Source organism: Ipomoea nil, unplaced genomic scaffold, assembly GCF_001879475.1.
Source record: "Ipomoea nil cultivar Tokyo-kokei standard unplaced genomic scaffold, Asagao_1.1 scaffold0875, whole genome shotgun sequence".
Lineage (NCBI taxonomy): Eukaryota > Viridiplantae > Streptophyta > Magnoliopsida > Solanales > Convolvulaceae > Ipomoea > Ipomoea nil.
In genome coordinates this window covers 334,399-350,508 of record NW_017617303.1, presented here as the reverse complement: position 1 = coordinate 350,508, position 16,110 = coordinate 334,399, and the positions used below count along the sequence as shown (strand labels likewise).

Below are 16,110 nucleotides of genomic sequence, written 5' to 3'. Positions count from 1 at the left end.
ATTAAAAATTAAAACATACCAAAATAATAGCAAGATGAACCAACCTTTATTGTCAAAATGTTGTTTCATTTTTCTTCCTTGAAGTAGTGATCTTCTTCATATTACTTGTATGTAGACAGTGTGGTTTAAAAAAAGGGTTCTAACATTTTATTTTGAGTTAATACCAACCAAGGTCCCTCGAGTATAATGGTTCCGCCATCTATAGTCCTAAACTTTCAAATCAACCTTTTGTGGTCCTTCAAGTTTCAAAAATGACCAGCAATAATCTTACTGTTAGTGTTTTCCGTTTGAGCGGTGAAATACGAGGGTATTATAGACCTTTCACAATTTTCTCACCCAAATTGATGGCAATTGAAGAAATTGAGAGGCTACCGAGAGCGATTTGAAGGGGATTTAGGGAATTAAGAGGAAGAAGTTGGGGTTGGGAGGTGGGGAGCTTTTGGAGGCGCGGCGGCTAGGTAGGTGGCTTTGAAGGAGGGAAACGGTGGTGAGCGGTTGCAGGGAAGAACTGTGGAGTTAACGAAAAGTCTTGCAGACTCCCTACGGCAGTTCAATTACCTTAGGCCTTAGTTACCAACGAGTTGTGCCCATTAATTTGCTTGTTATGCAGCCATCGCTTTCGAGTCCTCCAAAGAAGCAGAAAGAGGTGATTCCTTCTTCGGGGAGCTCACAACCACCTCCTCCTCCTTTCCGACCAAATCTCCACTTTCCGGCGCTTGCTCCGTCGCCGGCGGCTTGATTTTCAATTCCACCTTCATCGGCTCCACCATTGGATTTGATTGTGAATTGATTGAACTGCCCAAACCATATAACAAAGAGCCACCACCATTTTGAACTGGTGTTTCCTCGAAATTTGGGGAAGAAGAAGCCGATGACGGGCTTGAAAATGGGACGGTTTTTCCTATCTCTGTCCAAGCAAAAAATGGTGTTCCCATAGATTTTAGTAATATATACTGGGATATCCAAGGTCTTGATAATTCCACTATCCCCATTAGGAAGGCAATACTTAATGTGGGTCAGTGTTGTATATATGAAAACTCCATTGTCATCCCAGGCTCCACTCTTAAGACAAATATCACCACCCTGTCCTCTGCCCAGCACAGTACATTTCCAGTCCCAGCATAAAATATTGCATCTTTAGCAATTGGAAGAATACTTTTCTTGACAATTTCATTTTTGAGATTCTTGACTAGAACTTGATTGGTACTCTTCTCAAGCACCGCAAACCTCTGTCCAGCAATAAACACTGCTGATCCTCCACTTCCTCTCTTTGCATCTTGAACTGTATCACCCCTCCCATAACTGTCTTTGGGCACAACATATAGTTCATAAGAACCACCATCCATATCTGAACATATTAAGACAGCATTTTCAGTAGCACTGTATGACAGGTTCAAGGACCTTGATTTAAGCTGTTTGAACCAAGCCTACGAATTGGTATCAACTGTGTGTCTTTCTGAGTTGAATACTCATAGATACGAAGGAACCGGTCTTTAACATAAAACAGATAATCTCCACTCACAGAAAATGCAGGGCGCTCCCTCTCTAGCTTGAACACTATCATCCCACTGTCATGCCCAGCTGCTTGAACACTATTCTCCGAAACCTGCCTTGGTCTCTTCCTCTTCGAAGCTGAAATTATTACCAAAACAAAACAAAAAGAAGAAATCAGAGAAAAAGAAAGGAATAGAAAAATGAAAGACTGTTTTGGAATCTCACCAACAACAGAAAAGGGAGCTGTCGACGAGGAGTTCGGCACCGTAGGCAAAATCGCCGGCGACGGAGAGCCAGAAACCGACAATGAGACACGGGATTTCGTATCGCAACAGTGGAGAGTCAGAAACCAGCGATGAGACGGCGACAATGGAGGTGCGAAGGCGTCCAAGTTGAAACTGGACCCTGTCTCACCGGCGAAGTCAAAGCTTGAAAATTATGAAAGTTGTGAAAGGTCCATAATGCCCTTGCATTTCACGGCTCAAACGGAAAATAGTAACGGCAGACTATTGCAGGTCATTTTTTAAACTTGGAGGACCACGAAAGGTTGATTTAAAAGTTTAGGACCATAGGTGGCGGAACCACTATATTCAAGGGACCTTGACTGGTATTAACTCTTTTATTTTTTTGTGCAGGATTTGTCTCTCCCAGTTCTCTATGGAGGAAGTTTCGTGAGAAGAGCTACTTAAACTAAATCTTGTGCTTCAGTGTAAATGTGGGGTGGGGGTTTCTCAATGAAACATCTAGGGGCCGTTTACTAACTGAAAATTTCTGGGAATTTCCAGAAACTGAAAAATAGAAAACAGAAAACATGTTTACTAACACAGTTTCCATTTTCAAAACTGAAAATAATTTCTGAAAATTTCCGGAAAAATGAAACACACTTAAAAACTGTTTTCAAAATAGAAAACAGAATCATCTATCATCTATTTAGTTATATGTCACTATAACCACATTACTATGATTACATTCATTATCATCTTATTTTACTTATCACTATCTTCTATCTTTTCTACTTACCTTACTTATTTAAACATAATTTATTTGCTTACACTTTAAAGTTAGACATTATTTACATTATCAAAATTAAGAATTAAACTCTATATAATGTTTTAGATTTTGATTGAACTCAATAAACTAAATTTTAGGTGAAAACTAAAAAATTAGAAAACAGAAAATAGAGAACAGTTTTATGTTAGTAAACAAGTTTTCTAAACAGAAAACAGAGAATGAAAACTGAAAAATTAGAAAATGAAAACAGAGAACAGTTTTCTGTTAGTAAACGGACCCCTAGTATTTATAGATGATAAATTGTACAACAAACAACTAATTCAAAAATTTTGGTAGTCCAATGGATGACCGTGCATTGGAAATTGGTATACACAGTGTAATCCATTGAGTGGCTCGAAATTGTATAGTGAAAAGGCAGTATCTCCGACCAAAACAGTGTAATACATGTTGTCCTCCAAACGTTGCCGTATCATTTGGGTGGGAGTTTCTCAACCAAAAGATTTAGCTTTATTATAGTTAGGATTACAATTAAATTAGTGAACATAGAATGTAATTCATGTTAATTTTCTTTTTCTTTTTCTTTTTTAACTCATTTATTCTTTGCGGTAATAATTAAAATATAAAAATTGAAATGTTCACGCTAGTAATAGCTCACAATCACACATAAAAATTACTTTAAATTAATTTACTACCCACAAGTTTATTAATTTCATTACAAATTAATAAAAATAACTCGCAAATGAATATTGAAGAGAAATTTTTAAGTAATACAACATTAGTCTTTGAGGAGAGATTCTCGAACTCAAGGTCAAACATTCAAGTCCGGTTATATTTATGGTTGTTATTTTATAGAATAAACGTAATTATAATTGTTGAAACATAAAAGTTGTGACTGTAAAAATATATTTATTGAAGTTGTGTAGCATTGCGTCTTTTAAGTCTGTATATATTTGTGTGTTGTCTCTCTATTGAGGCATGGGAGTAATACAACAAAATCCTTCTACATCTTTCTCAACAAGGTATCAGAAGCCAAAATTTGAATTTTTTTTTTTTTTTTTCCGGTGAACTGTAACTGGTACTGTTCGTTCAAAACTAGTTTCTCCTATTACTTCTTATAGGTGAGTTCTTTTGTCAAAATAGTACTATAACTCTCTCCTCCAGCCTCCGGTGACCCCTACACATCCATTCCGGTCGCTGGAACACCCTCCAGGCACTGGTTTGTTAACAAAGACCATGGAAACCGTGAAATTATTGAGTATACAGATGCAGATTGGGTAGGTGCATGGGATAAAAAATCAACATTTTGATATTGTATGTTTCTCGGTGGCAATTTAATCTCTTGGAAAAGTAAAAAAAGCAAAATGTTGTTGCTTGCTCAAATGCAGAAGCCGAATATCGATTCATGGCCTTTGGAACATGTGAACTTATGTGGTTGAGAACCCTCCTTACTGAACTGAAGATTTGTACAAAGGAGTCCATGAAGCTCATTTGTGATAACCAAGCAGCTTTGTATATTGCGTCAAATCCAGTTTTTAATGAAATGACGAAACACATTGAAATTGATTGTCATTTTGTTCGAGAAAATGTTGCATATGGAGATATTACTACATCTTTTATAGGCTCAAATAATCAAATTAGCTAATATATTTATTAAAGCTTTAAGAAGTCATAGGATTGAATACATTTGTAACAAACTTGGTGCATATGATATGCATGCTCCAGCTTGAGAGAGTGTATTGATACGCAAAAGTTATATCTGTAAAAATATATCTGTTGAAGTTGTGTGTCAATAGGATTGCATCTTTTAAGTCTGTGTGTTGTCTACTTGTCTCTCTATTGATACATGAAATTAATACAACAAATCTTTCTACATCTTTCTCAACAATAATGTTGTAATAATCATATTGTCAAACTCAAGCTATTGCTCCAGACTTCCACTAAATATCGATTGGATATGATATGTAACAGATATTAACCTAAATTATCAAAAACTGGTAACATGAGAGAAATAGATATTAACGACAAATGTAATTCATTTTCGAATAACTAAGATTTAATACTGTAATTCAGTGTACTACTTTAGGTATCTCTAATAAATTCCGTCTACAATACTACTACAAGCTAAAGCAAAACATGTATATTAAACAAAACATTTTTTTGGGGGGGGAAGGGGCAAGTTTAAAGCTTCATGCACGGAAAAATAAGGAATGGTGAACCACTCTATGACTCCTAAGCTAGTAAATGAGTGACCATATTCGTAGATTGTTTAACATGTAAAAAGCAAATGTTTGTGAACTGCTTTGCTAGTTCTAATAGATCAAAAGAGGCATTCATTCTGCCAGTTTTGAGACCATTCAGCACCTCCATGGCATCCGTTTCAACTTGTATGTTGTCCAGACCAGAATTCTTCATCCATGACAAAGCATCCCTAATGACTACAGCCTTTTCCACCTTTGGATTGAACAGTCTTTTCCATGGAACTTCCTTCACCAAAACAAAGCCGCCATTTTGGTCTCACAAAACACACCCAAAACCCATCTTTCTACCTGCCGTGTCAATTGCCGCATCGACATTCAACTTAAGCCAACCATCAGGAGGTTTTTCCCATTTAGTCACCAAGGCATTATCTCTATTCTTCTTTTGGTCTCCAAGTCGCCTTGCCTCCCTCCAGCCATGTTGAAAAAAAACTTGGCCTCTCGCAGGATACCATACGGTGATGAGCTCTGTTGATTCCAGACTTTGTTGTTTCAAGCTTGCCACAGGCTCCAGCACACCATTATCAACTCACAACATTTCTCATCAGTATGCCCCATGAAATTGATCTCAACCCATTCTTCAAAGGAATCCACATTTGTCATACTTAAACCCCCCACAGTATCCCAGCAATCCTTAGCCATTTTGCAATGCATGAAAAGGTGAAGAGGAGTCTCAGTATCACTACCACAAAATAGAACATTGTACCGTATTACCCAAAATGCTTGTGCGGTAGGCAGGCAATTCACACAAGTCTGCCAGAAAAATATCTTCACTTTTGGAGGAATATTGATAGCCCACATCCTTGTCCATGTTGTTCCTTCCGTTATTTGAGCTTCCCCGGAGGCAGGCAATTCACACAAGTCTGCCAGAAAAATATCTTCACTTTTGGAGGAATATTGATAGCCCACATCCTTGTCCATGTTGTTCCTTCCGTTATTTGAGCTTCCCTGGTGGTCTTACGGTAGCAACTCTTGACAGAAAACTCCCCCTACTCCTCCGCATTCCAAATCAGCTTGTCCTCAGCTTTCATTACTGAAACAGGGATATTCATAATCAGTTCCCTATCTCACTGATCAAATAAATCTGCCAAGATTTCTTCATTACATGCTTTGCCATCAGTTTGAAGAAGAGATTCCACCAAAATGTCCCATAATTCCTGTTGAGCCTCAGATTGCACCATAGGGCATATAGGATCAGGCAGCCAGGGATCTTTATATACTTGAACAGATTTACCAAATGATACATCTCCAAATGAAAATTCACCGCAATGAATCAAGCTCAGCATCCTATATCAGAAAATCTAACACTGCTCATATCCCCAATCACCTGTCTAGTAAATAGAGTTTGTTTTCTTCGGATCTCACTCGTTTAGTGAAGGATCCTCAGAATTCCAGCATTCTGGGCAATATCGAAGAATAAAAGTTAATTGATTGCAATGGCTAACTGCAGCTTACCAAGCTGGATGAGTTTGGCAGGATTTTTGTATACTGTCACTGTAGCTGTATTAGTAACTGATAACATGACATGTGCAATGCTGTAAAGTTCACCCTGTTCAACAGCAAATTGCCACTCCCTTGCGGATATTTTGAACCAATCCTTTCTGACATTTGTTGTTGCCTTCACTTCTATGTATTCCTGATCTCCCACTACAAGGTCATAAGGCAGCCCAGTCTCAAAAGTTTCATTCACCCACTTCACAGATGCGTTACCAACGTTTCCAATGAAGTATTTGAAAGCAACAAATTCTCCTAGTCTACCCGTTAAAAGTGCCTGTTGAGCATCAGCTGGGCAGAGAGATAGCTGACCTCCATCTCTCAAATTAGACAAATTTGAAGCTGAAACTGTATCTTCTGATGTAGTCACAACATGAAGAAATAAAAAATCAAAATCAAAATCAAAACCCAATGGCAATTGTAAAGAATAAGGGAAAAAAAAAAATCAAAACCCAATGACAATTGTTAAGAAGAAGAAGAAAGATGGATCAAATTAAAGCATTAAAAATGTGTGTGTGTGTGTGTGTGTTAAAAGGATAAATGTAACCCTATAAAACAATCAGCCAAGTATCAATTTGCTCTAAAATGAAATTATGCTCCAATTACTGCCAGATTTTGAAACTTCATTTAGTGCTTGATTGGCTCAGCTTGAGCTTCTCCAAAAAAAAAAAAAAAAAAAAAAAAAAAAAAAAAAAAAACATAAATAAATAAATAAATTGAAACACTAATGATTCTTTACAAGGTAGTATCTATTCTATACTTTCTCAATCTTTTTCAGCCCAAAAAAATTTTAGAAGCCTCAACTTACTTTGGAGCTCTTGGAAACAAGGGTTTTCCTCTTATATGGCATTATTAAAAGCTTTTCTATGAATCTACATTTTTAATGTTTGGCCCAACTGCTTTAATAGAGTACATAAGCTCCGATATAAGTTAGGCCCAACAATCATTTAATGTAAGAACTCAAAGAAATATAAATCATGCAAAGGAGAAAAAAAGGTCAGCACAGTTTGACTCACCATGTTCGGGTGCCAAAAGTTTTTGAGAAAGACTGGATGCTTTCCTTCTAGGTGATTCAACATGAATGGATATAAAATCAGAACAATTCTCAGAAACTGTGTTTGCTACATCGAGTTGGCTGAAACTTTGGAAGGTATCATCCATGCTATCCCACATTCCATTTTTAATAGATGTTACCTATCACAAACACATGAAATTCGATGAGTCAACTGCCTAAACACATGAAGATGTTAATACAAAACAATACCCCTAGAAGGATCTGAAGTTATGAATGGATAGTATCAATCACCGAATCATATGAACAAGGACAAAACTGATGTGAGTCCCCAAGAAGTTTGTTGTTTTAATTAAGGAATAAGGACAACATGATTGCATGCCTGAAGTGATAAAAGTTTCCATATGCATGACCATGTTTTTCTCTTTTGGTTTACCATCTTTCAGATTCATTAATTTAAGGACGAAACTATATTACGTACAGTATGAATGTGAGATAAAGATTTTCAATTAATGAATTGTTCATGTAGACCTTCATTCACTATTGTTCAAGCAATGTGTCAATTTCAAGCAATGTCTCAATAATTTACCCTTAACTAAACCAGTATAAACCAAAAACTTGAGAAGAAGAATAAGGAAAAATTACAAGTAAATAAATACACGACGTTTATATGCATTCCCCTGCATTTTGGTCCAACAAAATGTTAGTTTTTAACATTGTTTTACAAAATTTTTGTTATTCTTGTTAACTAAAAGTCTAAATTATTATACAACCATAAGGACATATTAGGTCTTCAAACTTATATCTACAAAAAATTAAGTTTTCTGGCTATAATTTAGGGGGGTGTATTCAATCATGACATTTGTAGAGTTTTAAAGACTTTAATAAACTTTGATTGACTTTCATAGAGTTGTTCAAAACTTTTTAAAACTTTATAAGACTCTATAAAAGTCTATTTAAAAAACATTCATAGACTTTTATCAACTTTTTATTTTAAAAAGTCTACAAAAGTCATTGAAATTCTAAATTGAGTACATCCTTACAAACTTTCAATGATTTTGACTCTTATCATTTATAATTTTCTTACAAAACATTTATAATATATCATAAAATTCTTCTTATTATATAGTTCTTCACCCACATCAACATTCTCAACATTATTATTTTTATCCATAGTATGTTGATACTTATATGCTAATTACTAATTCTTCAAAAAAAAAAATTGCTAATTACTTATATATATTATTAATAAACATCAATACAAAAAAAAAAAAAAAAAAAACTATTTCGTTAGAAATTCATAACAATATTGAACAATAAAATTTATAATAAAAGAATTGATCAAATAAAATATTTAAAAATATAATTACAAGTTGCATAAAATAAAAAAATAAAAATCTAATATTCATAATATATATATATATATATATATATATATATATATACTTGATATATTGTTAGGCATCACGCAAAGTACTATTATTTGCAAAAGCAATTTGAGACTACGAACAACAACAAGGTGCTACTGTTTGCAACCCCAAATTGTTGTTGCGAACAGTAGTTCTCTATTCGTAGTAACCTATTGTTAAAAAAAAAAAAAAAGGAAAAATATATATTACGAATATAAACATAAAAAGAATAAAAATCAAAATATATAAGTATTTATATGAATATTATGAAACATATACTAAAATTTGACGATGAAAAATTTGCTTTGTTCATGTATTTAGGGAGAATTAGAGAAAGTTAGGGATAAAAAATTCATAGAAAAAATAAAAATCAATATAAACAAGCAATAATGAAGTAAAAATAATATTATTTCGAATTTTTAGATGAAGATTGCAAAGTTTAGGAGAGAGAAAAATTAGTAGGGTAGAAAAAAAAATATTTTTATTAAATAGGGAGAAAAAATAGAGTTTAAATAGAGAGAGAAAACATTCAATATTGTTAGAAAGAAAATTTTGAAATCTTGGGGTTGATGGTTGGATTTCAACTATTTATATTTGAGAAGGAAAAGTCTACAAAAGTCTTAAAATTAAAAAGTCTACAAAAGTTCATAACTTTTTGAATACCACATGACTTTTAAAGACTCTTTAAAATTCTTAATCGAATACCACACGACTTTTAAAGACTCTTTAAAAATCTTGATTGAATACCGACTGACTTTTAAAGACTCTAAAAGTTTGAATTGAATACCTCCAAACTTTTAAAGTTCATAAAAGTCTTTAAAACTCTATGAAAGTCATGATTCAATACACCCCCCTTAGATTTGATCTTGAAGCAAAAAAGAAGATATACTCCAGTGCATATGAATATACTTTCTGATGTGTCTCTGAATCATTATTTATTATCCATAATTCATAACATGAAAGTTAATGCTTTGAATAAACTTACAGCAATATGAAGCAAGCCAACAAATGGGTACAAGGAAAACAATTTTCTTGCTGTTGTTCTCTTCCTTGTCCTATAAAATTGAATCATCTTCTCAAACACCTAAACAACAATTATAAACCAAAATCAGCATTTTATAGAAATAACTAACATTTTAAAAGAGAAGTAGACCAATAACAACATAGTGATTATATATAGCAGAGACTTGTACATTGTGGAGACAGGAGGAATTAATACACGATTCATTAGTTAATAGGAAAGCAACTTGCATGCAAACTTCACAAGCACAACCCTATATCAGAAAATGAAAACAAGGGAATAAAAGAAGCAGAAACACAATTGCACCTAATCACCTATTGCCCTAATCCCCACACACCCACCACCCAAATTGATATCATGCATCTAATGGAATATATCTGATGCATAGGACATGATTGTAGATTTATAGAAGATTGTCCCTTTACTTTTACTTGTAGAAAATGGTAAAATCAAGGCACACAGCTTCAATAGACTTCTGGAGGATTAACACATCAACATGTACAATACTACACAGAAACTACATAGCCACCTCAACCACCATCATCTTAGAATAAATATTCTCCTATGCCTGCTTCAGGTAGAAGCCTATAGCCAACAACTGACAACCCAAGATTTGACAAAGAAAGCTTATGAAAGAGAAAAGGTACAAGGGCTTTGTATCTTCTTATAACATAATGAAATGAGTGTCTTTCATACCTCATCCACATTGTTTGCTTGACATGTCTCCTTCCAAGTGGTAATGAACATCTTCATTGAATCACTGCTATATGAGCAATCAATTGAATCAGTTGATTGTTGTTTCACTACCCTTTTATTCTTTTTGCCAGAACTTTTTGTCTGCTCTTTCCTACTGAATGGTGTTTGGATCCTTTTTGTTTTGCGCACTTTTTGAGGTGAAGTAACAGGACTCTGAATATTGCTATACTTTCTCTTTCTTTTGGATTCTTTACTACTCTTATCAATTGAATCAGTTGATTGTTGCTTCACTACCCTTTTATTCTTTTTGCCAGAACTTTTTGTCTGCTCTTTCATACTGAATGGTGTTTGGGTCCTTTTTCTTTCGCACACTTTTTGAGGTGAAGTAACAGGACTCTGAATATTGCTACACTTCCTCTTTCTTTTGGATTGTTTACTACTCTTGCTACATCCCAGCCGTGTAATTTCTTCAGCAACACTGGTGTTTTCTAACTGACATGCTTTTCGGATTAATGTGATATGCATCCTGAAAAAAAAAAATCAGAGAGAAAGAAACAAGCATTAAATATTTGAGGAACAAATTTGCGCAAGTATAATTGATTCCAAATAAGTGTAATTATGAACAATTAGTCTTTACATTGAACTTAGTCAAAAGAAAATGATTAAACTTCTTTACCAGAAACATAAAACTAAATTACACATTGTACAGCTGCTATGACAAAGGGGACAACAACTTGACTGCTTAAAATTGGAACACCCTTAAGAAAACAGCAAGCACATTAGCAATATTCAATTGCTAACCTAGAAAAATTACATTGTGTTATTCCATCTATGGCATGGTTATTAAGGCGGACTTTCTGAGCAAGATGCCACCGACCGCCTAGTCGACTAGGCGCCGACTAGGCAATGAGTATTAAATACGGAGTAAATAAATAAGTACGGCCTGAGCTCGCTGGGCAAAGTGACCTTGTTAGGCATCCGGTCTCCACCGACCAGAGGCCTAGGCGACACCTTGATAACCATGATCTATGGAACAATGAAAATAATTTATAATACAGTCCTTTCATTTTCACATTTAAGAGGAAAGAAAAGGATTTTTTATGATAACAAACAAATCTTATAAGGGCTCACTTTATTGTGAAAAGGAGAGGTTTGAAGGTGTAGGGGTAAGGAAGTTAATGGGCTTATAATCATGTAATTAAGTGAAGCACTCATTAATACAATTAAAAATATTCCTCAACTTCAGAACCAGGAAACAAGCAAAGAAAGAGAAGTCTGCTCTAGGGCTCCCAAGTTCACATAAAAGATGAAATTTTGACGTGAAGGTATATAATTCAATATTTCAATCACACTAGCTGTCTCACTATAACAATGTAAAGTAACTTAAACCACAATAGCATCTGTTGTTCTACCAATATAAATCACCAAATGTTCATTTAAAGGAAAAGGAGCACCTACCCCAAGCTCTGAATTCGCACACCAAGCTTTTCCTTGGCTGTTACAGATTTCTTCTTTGCAATAAAATCCAAAAGCTCCTCAATTTCTACATCTCTTTGTTTATTGATATCCATTAACTCAGAAAGCAATGACACTATCTCTTCACTTGTTATTCGGCACATTTCTGTGGCATCAGCACTGAGAGAAAAATAATGTATAATTAATGGGTGTTTCACCAAAGGCCCCAATTCCAGATCTTCAAACCGCTCAACCCCCTCTGCATTGCATATTGCAATTTCCAAATCAAGCAATGTTGTAATTCTCCGAGCGCCAGCAAAGCAGTGAATGAAGTCATTAATCTACAAAAAGATAAAACATATAAGAAAATTTTTGAGAGGTCTACAAGATTCCTAATTGCATATGAATGTAGAAAAACAAGGAGACATTATATGTATGCCCCTCAAACTTCAGAGCAATTTAATTTTCTTATATTCCCATGAATCTTAATTGATCCATTTTATACATTCAACTTTAGTGTGTGGCCCAATACATTTAAAGGTGAAGGACTACCCCTTAAGAGTTGCACAAAACTATACAACTTGGCTAATCACAAAGTTAATTGCCAGTTGAACTTGATAATAAAGAAATAAATCAAAACTCATAAGGGAACACAGTAAATTCAACCAACGATTGATACAACCAATATTCATTCCTACCTTTCCTTCGGTGAGCATAAGGCGGTGAAGAGAGGGCACTTGCCGCATTTGGAAACCCAAAGACTCCCAGGTGTCAGCCTGAAGTATTGCCAGAGCTGATTGAGACACTTCCCATGCTGACACGCCCTCTTCAGTTGCGAGAATTTCGCGGTGAGCCGTCAGCACTGCCTTATCGATCCTCTCGGCTACTGTCGCCGGCCTCGAAAGCTGAGCCTGGAACTGAAAGCTAGGGTTTGGGAATGAAAAGCTAGGATTCTGATATTGTAAATAAAGGTTTTGGAAAGGATTAGGGAAGACATTCGGACTCTGCGAATAGTATAGATTAGGTTTTGGATTAAAGTTGGCGCCTGTTGAGAGCGGCGTAGAGCCACCGCCGATCGACGGCTGTCCGTACATGTTCAGAAGCTTTTGAAATTTGAAATCTGTGATGTAAAACGAAGGACCTAAGGCGGGACGTGAAGGGCGTTTTATATAATGATGATGCGCCGACATTATTAGGGCTCTGTTTGGCCAATAAACTATAAGCCCTATTTGATAATGTTTTCAAAATAATGGTCCGTTTGGAAACTCGGAAAATGACTTCTGACAAATACCTTTTGAAAAATAAGTTATTTTTCATAAAATATTTTCATTTCCCGTGTTTAGCTGTTCAACGGAAAACTGTCTTTATGTTTGGTTCATTTTTTAGAAAATGAGCAGAAAAATGAATAGAATGGTATATTTCAACATTTTAATTGTTTGGTACTTTTGATAAAATTCTTCTATGAATAGCACTAAGCCTTGAGGATAATTTTGAATATATATATATATATATATATATATATATATATATATATATACTAGTATTTGACCCGTGCGCTGCACGGTATGTAAATTAAAAAGTATTAATTGTGTGTATATTATGTTACAAATTGTGTGAACTAATGCGGTTAAAATTTATAACATATAAATGAAATATGATTGGGATAGATGGAGATTAAGTCCTAGAAAAGAGAATAGTACGAAAAGAGATCAAATAGTTGCAAGGTCATGGAACTAAGAAAAGAGAACTTTACAAAATTACAAATTATTGAAAACTTCATGATATACAACATTAGTGGTTGATGTAGTAGTTGAACTTGGGTCTTTGACTATCAATATTTTGAGACCGTCAGGACTGTTAACCCGAGATGCAGCTACGTACCATTTTGTCTGTTAAAAAAAACAATGTTATCAGTACACATTTATTATTTGGTGTACCATTTTTGTTAATCATACATAGATCAAGTTTAATTATTCAATCATAGTATGTCAACAACCACGTTATTATATTGTATAATGTTTATTATAATGTTAAAGTACTAAAACTAATTTATTATATAATCATAGCTTAATCTAATTTACATTCGTAATTGCCTAAATATTGACATAACATTTATCAATATAATGATAGTAATAATAATGATTTGTATTATTATAATAAAATAATAACAATAGTAAACTGATAATATAACGCTCTTCCCTAACACTATAATAGTAATTAAAATAACTATTAATTACCAACCATTATAGTAAACAATTGAGTACAAGAATTTGTAATACATAAACAATTAAACTTATAATAATAAACAATTAAACATAAACAATTAAACAATTGAGTACCTTGCTAATAATAATAATAATAATAATAATAATAATAATAATAATATAATAATAATAATAATAATAATAATAATAATAATAATAATAATTAATATATCTTACATAAACATCACAGATGGATTGAGACAGTGATGTTAACAGCTGTCCTTCCCTTTCCTACACACCTAGCCTTCATCCTCATCTAAGCTCATCTCACCCATCCCAGTCTCGGTCCTCTCACCACAAATGGAGTTCTTAACTCCCGTTTAGGGTTCGATGAGAAACTGTTAACCGAACTATACTATGGATTCGCGATGATGATGATCTTACTGTGAAGTATGTTCAATACTCCCAATCTGAGTGTTAACCCCATAGTCAAAACCCTGATTTAGAGATATCACGGTCTATCGACCGCCATATGAACACTATACTTCGCCGGCTTTCATGGATAGAGGGAGATCGAAGGTTGGTGGTTAGTAATGTGTGATGCTCAACGATGGACCAAGGCAGAAATGGGTGTTCTCCTACACGATTTCTAGATTTTATACCAAGTTGGGTAACAATTTCTAACCCTATCTCTTCTAATTTTTCAGATCTAAGTATGGTGACTATATATCTATCTAAAACGGCAGTTTATAGAACTAATTTTTAGAAATCATCTTCGTGTATACTGAAATTTGTTTATCAACACATCTTGTTAGGAATATAGCGGAGTAATGCGGAAGCGAAGAATCGAAAATTGAGAATTATAGAAGTTAAATAATAGGGGAAAATATAAATGACACAAAGAAATAGGAATATGGAGAATATATATATATTATATATTATCACTCAAAGAGGATTAAAGAAATTAATAATATATATATATATATATATATATATATATATATATATATATATATATATATATATATGTATGCTACGTGAAGTAGCTAAAAGGAAAAGATAATGAATGAATTGGTGCATTGAATTACAAGGCTTAGCTAGCTACTTATACAATCCAAAAAGAGAATTAAGTGGGCATGCATGCAACAACGACGCAATCGGACGAACGTGCAAGATGGACACCATGCGATGCGGATGGTTGAAGGGGGGAAATGTCTTCATGGATGAATTTTAGCCACAAAAATTATGCATGTCTTAACAATCTCCACCTTGGATCAAATTCATCGTGAGAATTAACAATTGAAATAGTCCGACTAAACTCAAACACTACTTGAACTTAGCAACAGGAAGAACCTTGGGAATAGCAGGATGAATCACCATCAACTTCCTGTGTGACTGAAAGTGCATAAGCAACCATATTGGTTTCATCGTCACTAGCGTACCTAGCAGGTTTTTTAATTGTCCTCCTAGGACGATCCATAGCAATGGAATACTCTCGTTGTGGCTCGATGAGAGGTGCGGTGCTAGTAGATGCATCATCTTTAGTATTACCATCAGCAGTAGTAACACTATCAATAGGCCTAAACTCAAACTCCACCTTCTCACCAGTACTCTGCGTCTCACTTGTACTGGGAGCTTTTCCAGAAGAAAGTAGTGCATTTTCATCGAAAGTGATATCTCGACTCAGAATGATTTTCTGAGAATCAGAAGACCATAGATGATACCCTTTTGACTCAGAGGCATAACCAAGGAAAATGCATTTAACAGCTCTCGGGTTTAATTTACCCGTACTAGAATGAGCATAAGCAGGACATCCAAAAACTCTTAAGATAGAGTAGTCAACAGGATTACCTAACCAAACTTCTTCTGGAATTTTGAAATCAAGGGATGAATGTGGAGATCTATTTACCAAATAGCAAGCAGTAGAAACGGCCTCGGCCCAAAAATCACGCCGTTTCCATAACCCAGCATTAGAGAGCATACAACGAGCTCTTTCCAATAGTGTCCTGTTTAGACGTTCGGCAACACCATTTTGCTGGGGTTTACCAGGCAAGGTCTT

General features: G+C 34.6%; 1 protein-coding gene across 2 annotated transcripts; it reads right to left on the bottom strand.

Moving 5' to 3' along the window:
* Positions 1-4,627: 4,627 nt before the first annotated feature.
* LOC109178975 lies at positions 4,628-12,973 on the bottom strand. 2 transcript variants are annotated; one of them, XM_019328524.1, is made up of 7 exons: positions 12,546-12,973; positions 11,851-12,188; positions 10,808-10,918; positions 10,393-10,624; positions 9,661-9,759; positions 7,271-7,448; positions 4,628-6,611 (listed from the first exon to the last, which is right to left on the bottom strand). In XM_019328524.1, the coding sequence occupies exons 1-7, from the start codon at positions 12,939-12,941 to the stop codon at positions 6,184-6,186; spliced, it is 1,782 nt and encodes a 593-aa protein (XP_019184069.1). In that variant the 5' UTR covers positions 12,942-12,973; the 3' UTR covers positions 4,628-6,183. The 2 variants fall into 2 exon arrangements, with proteins under 2 accessions (XP_019184069.1, XP_019184070.1); XM_019328525.1 differs by having other exon boundaries at positions 4,628-6,602.
* Between the last annotated feature and the right edge of the window lie 3,137 nt (positions 12,974-16,110).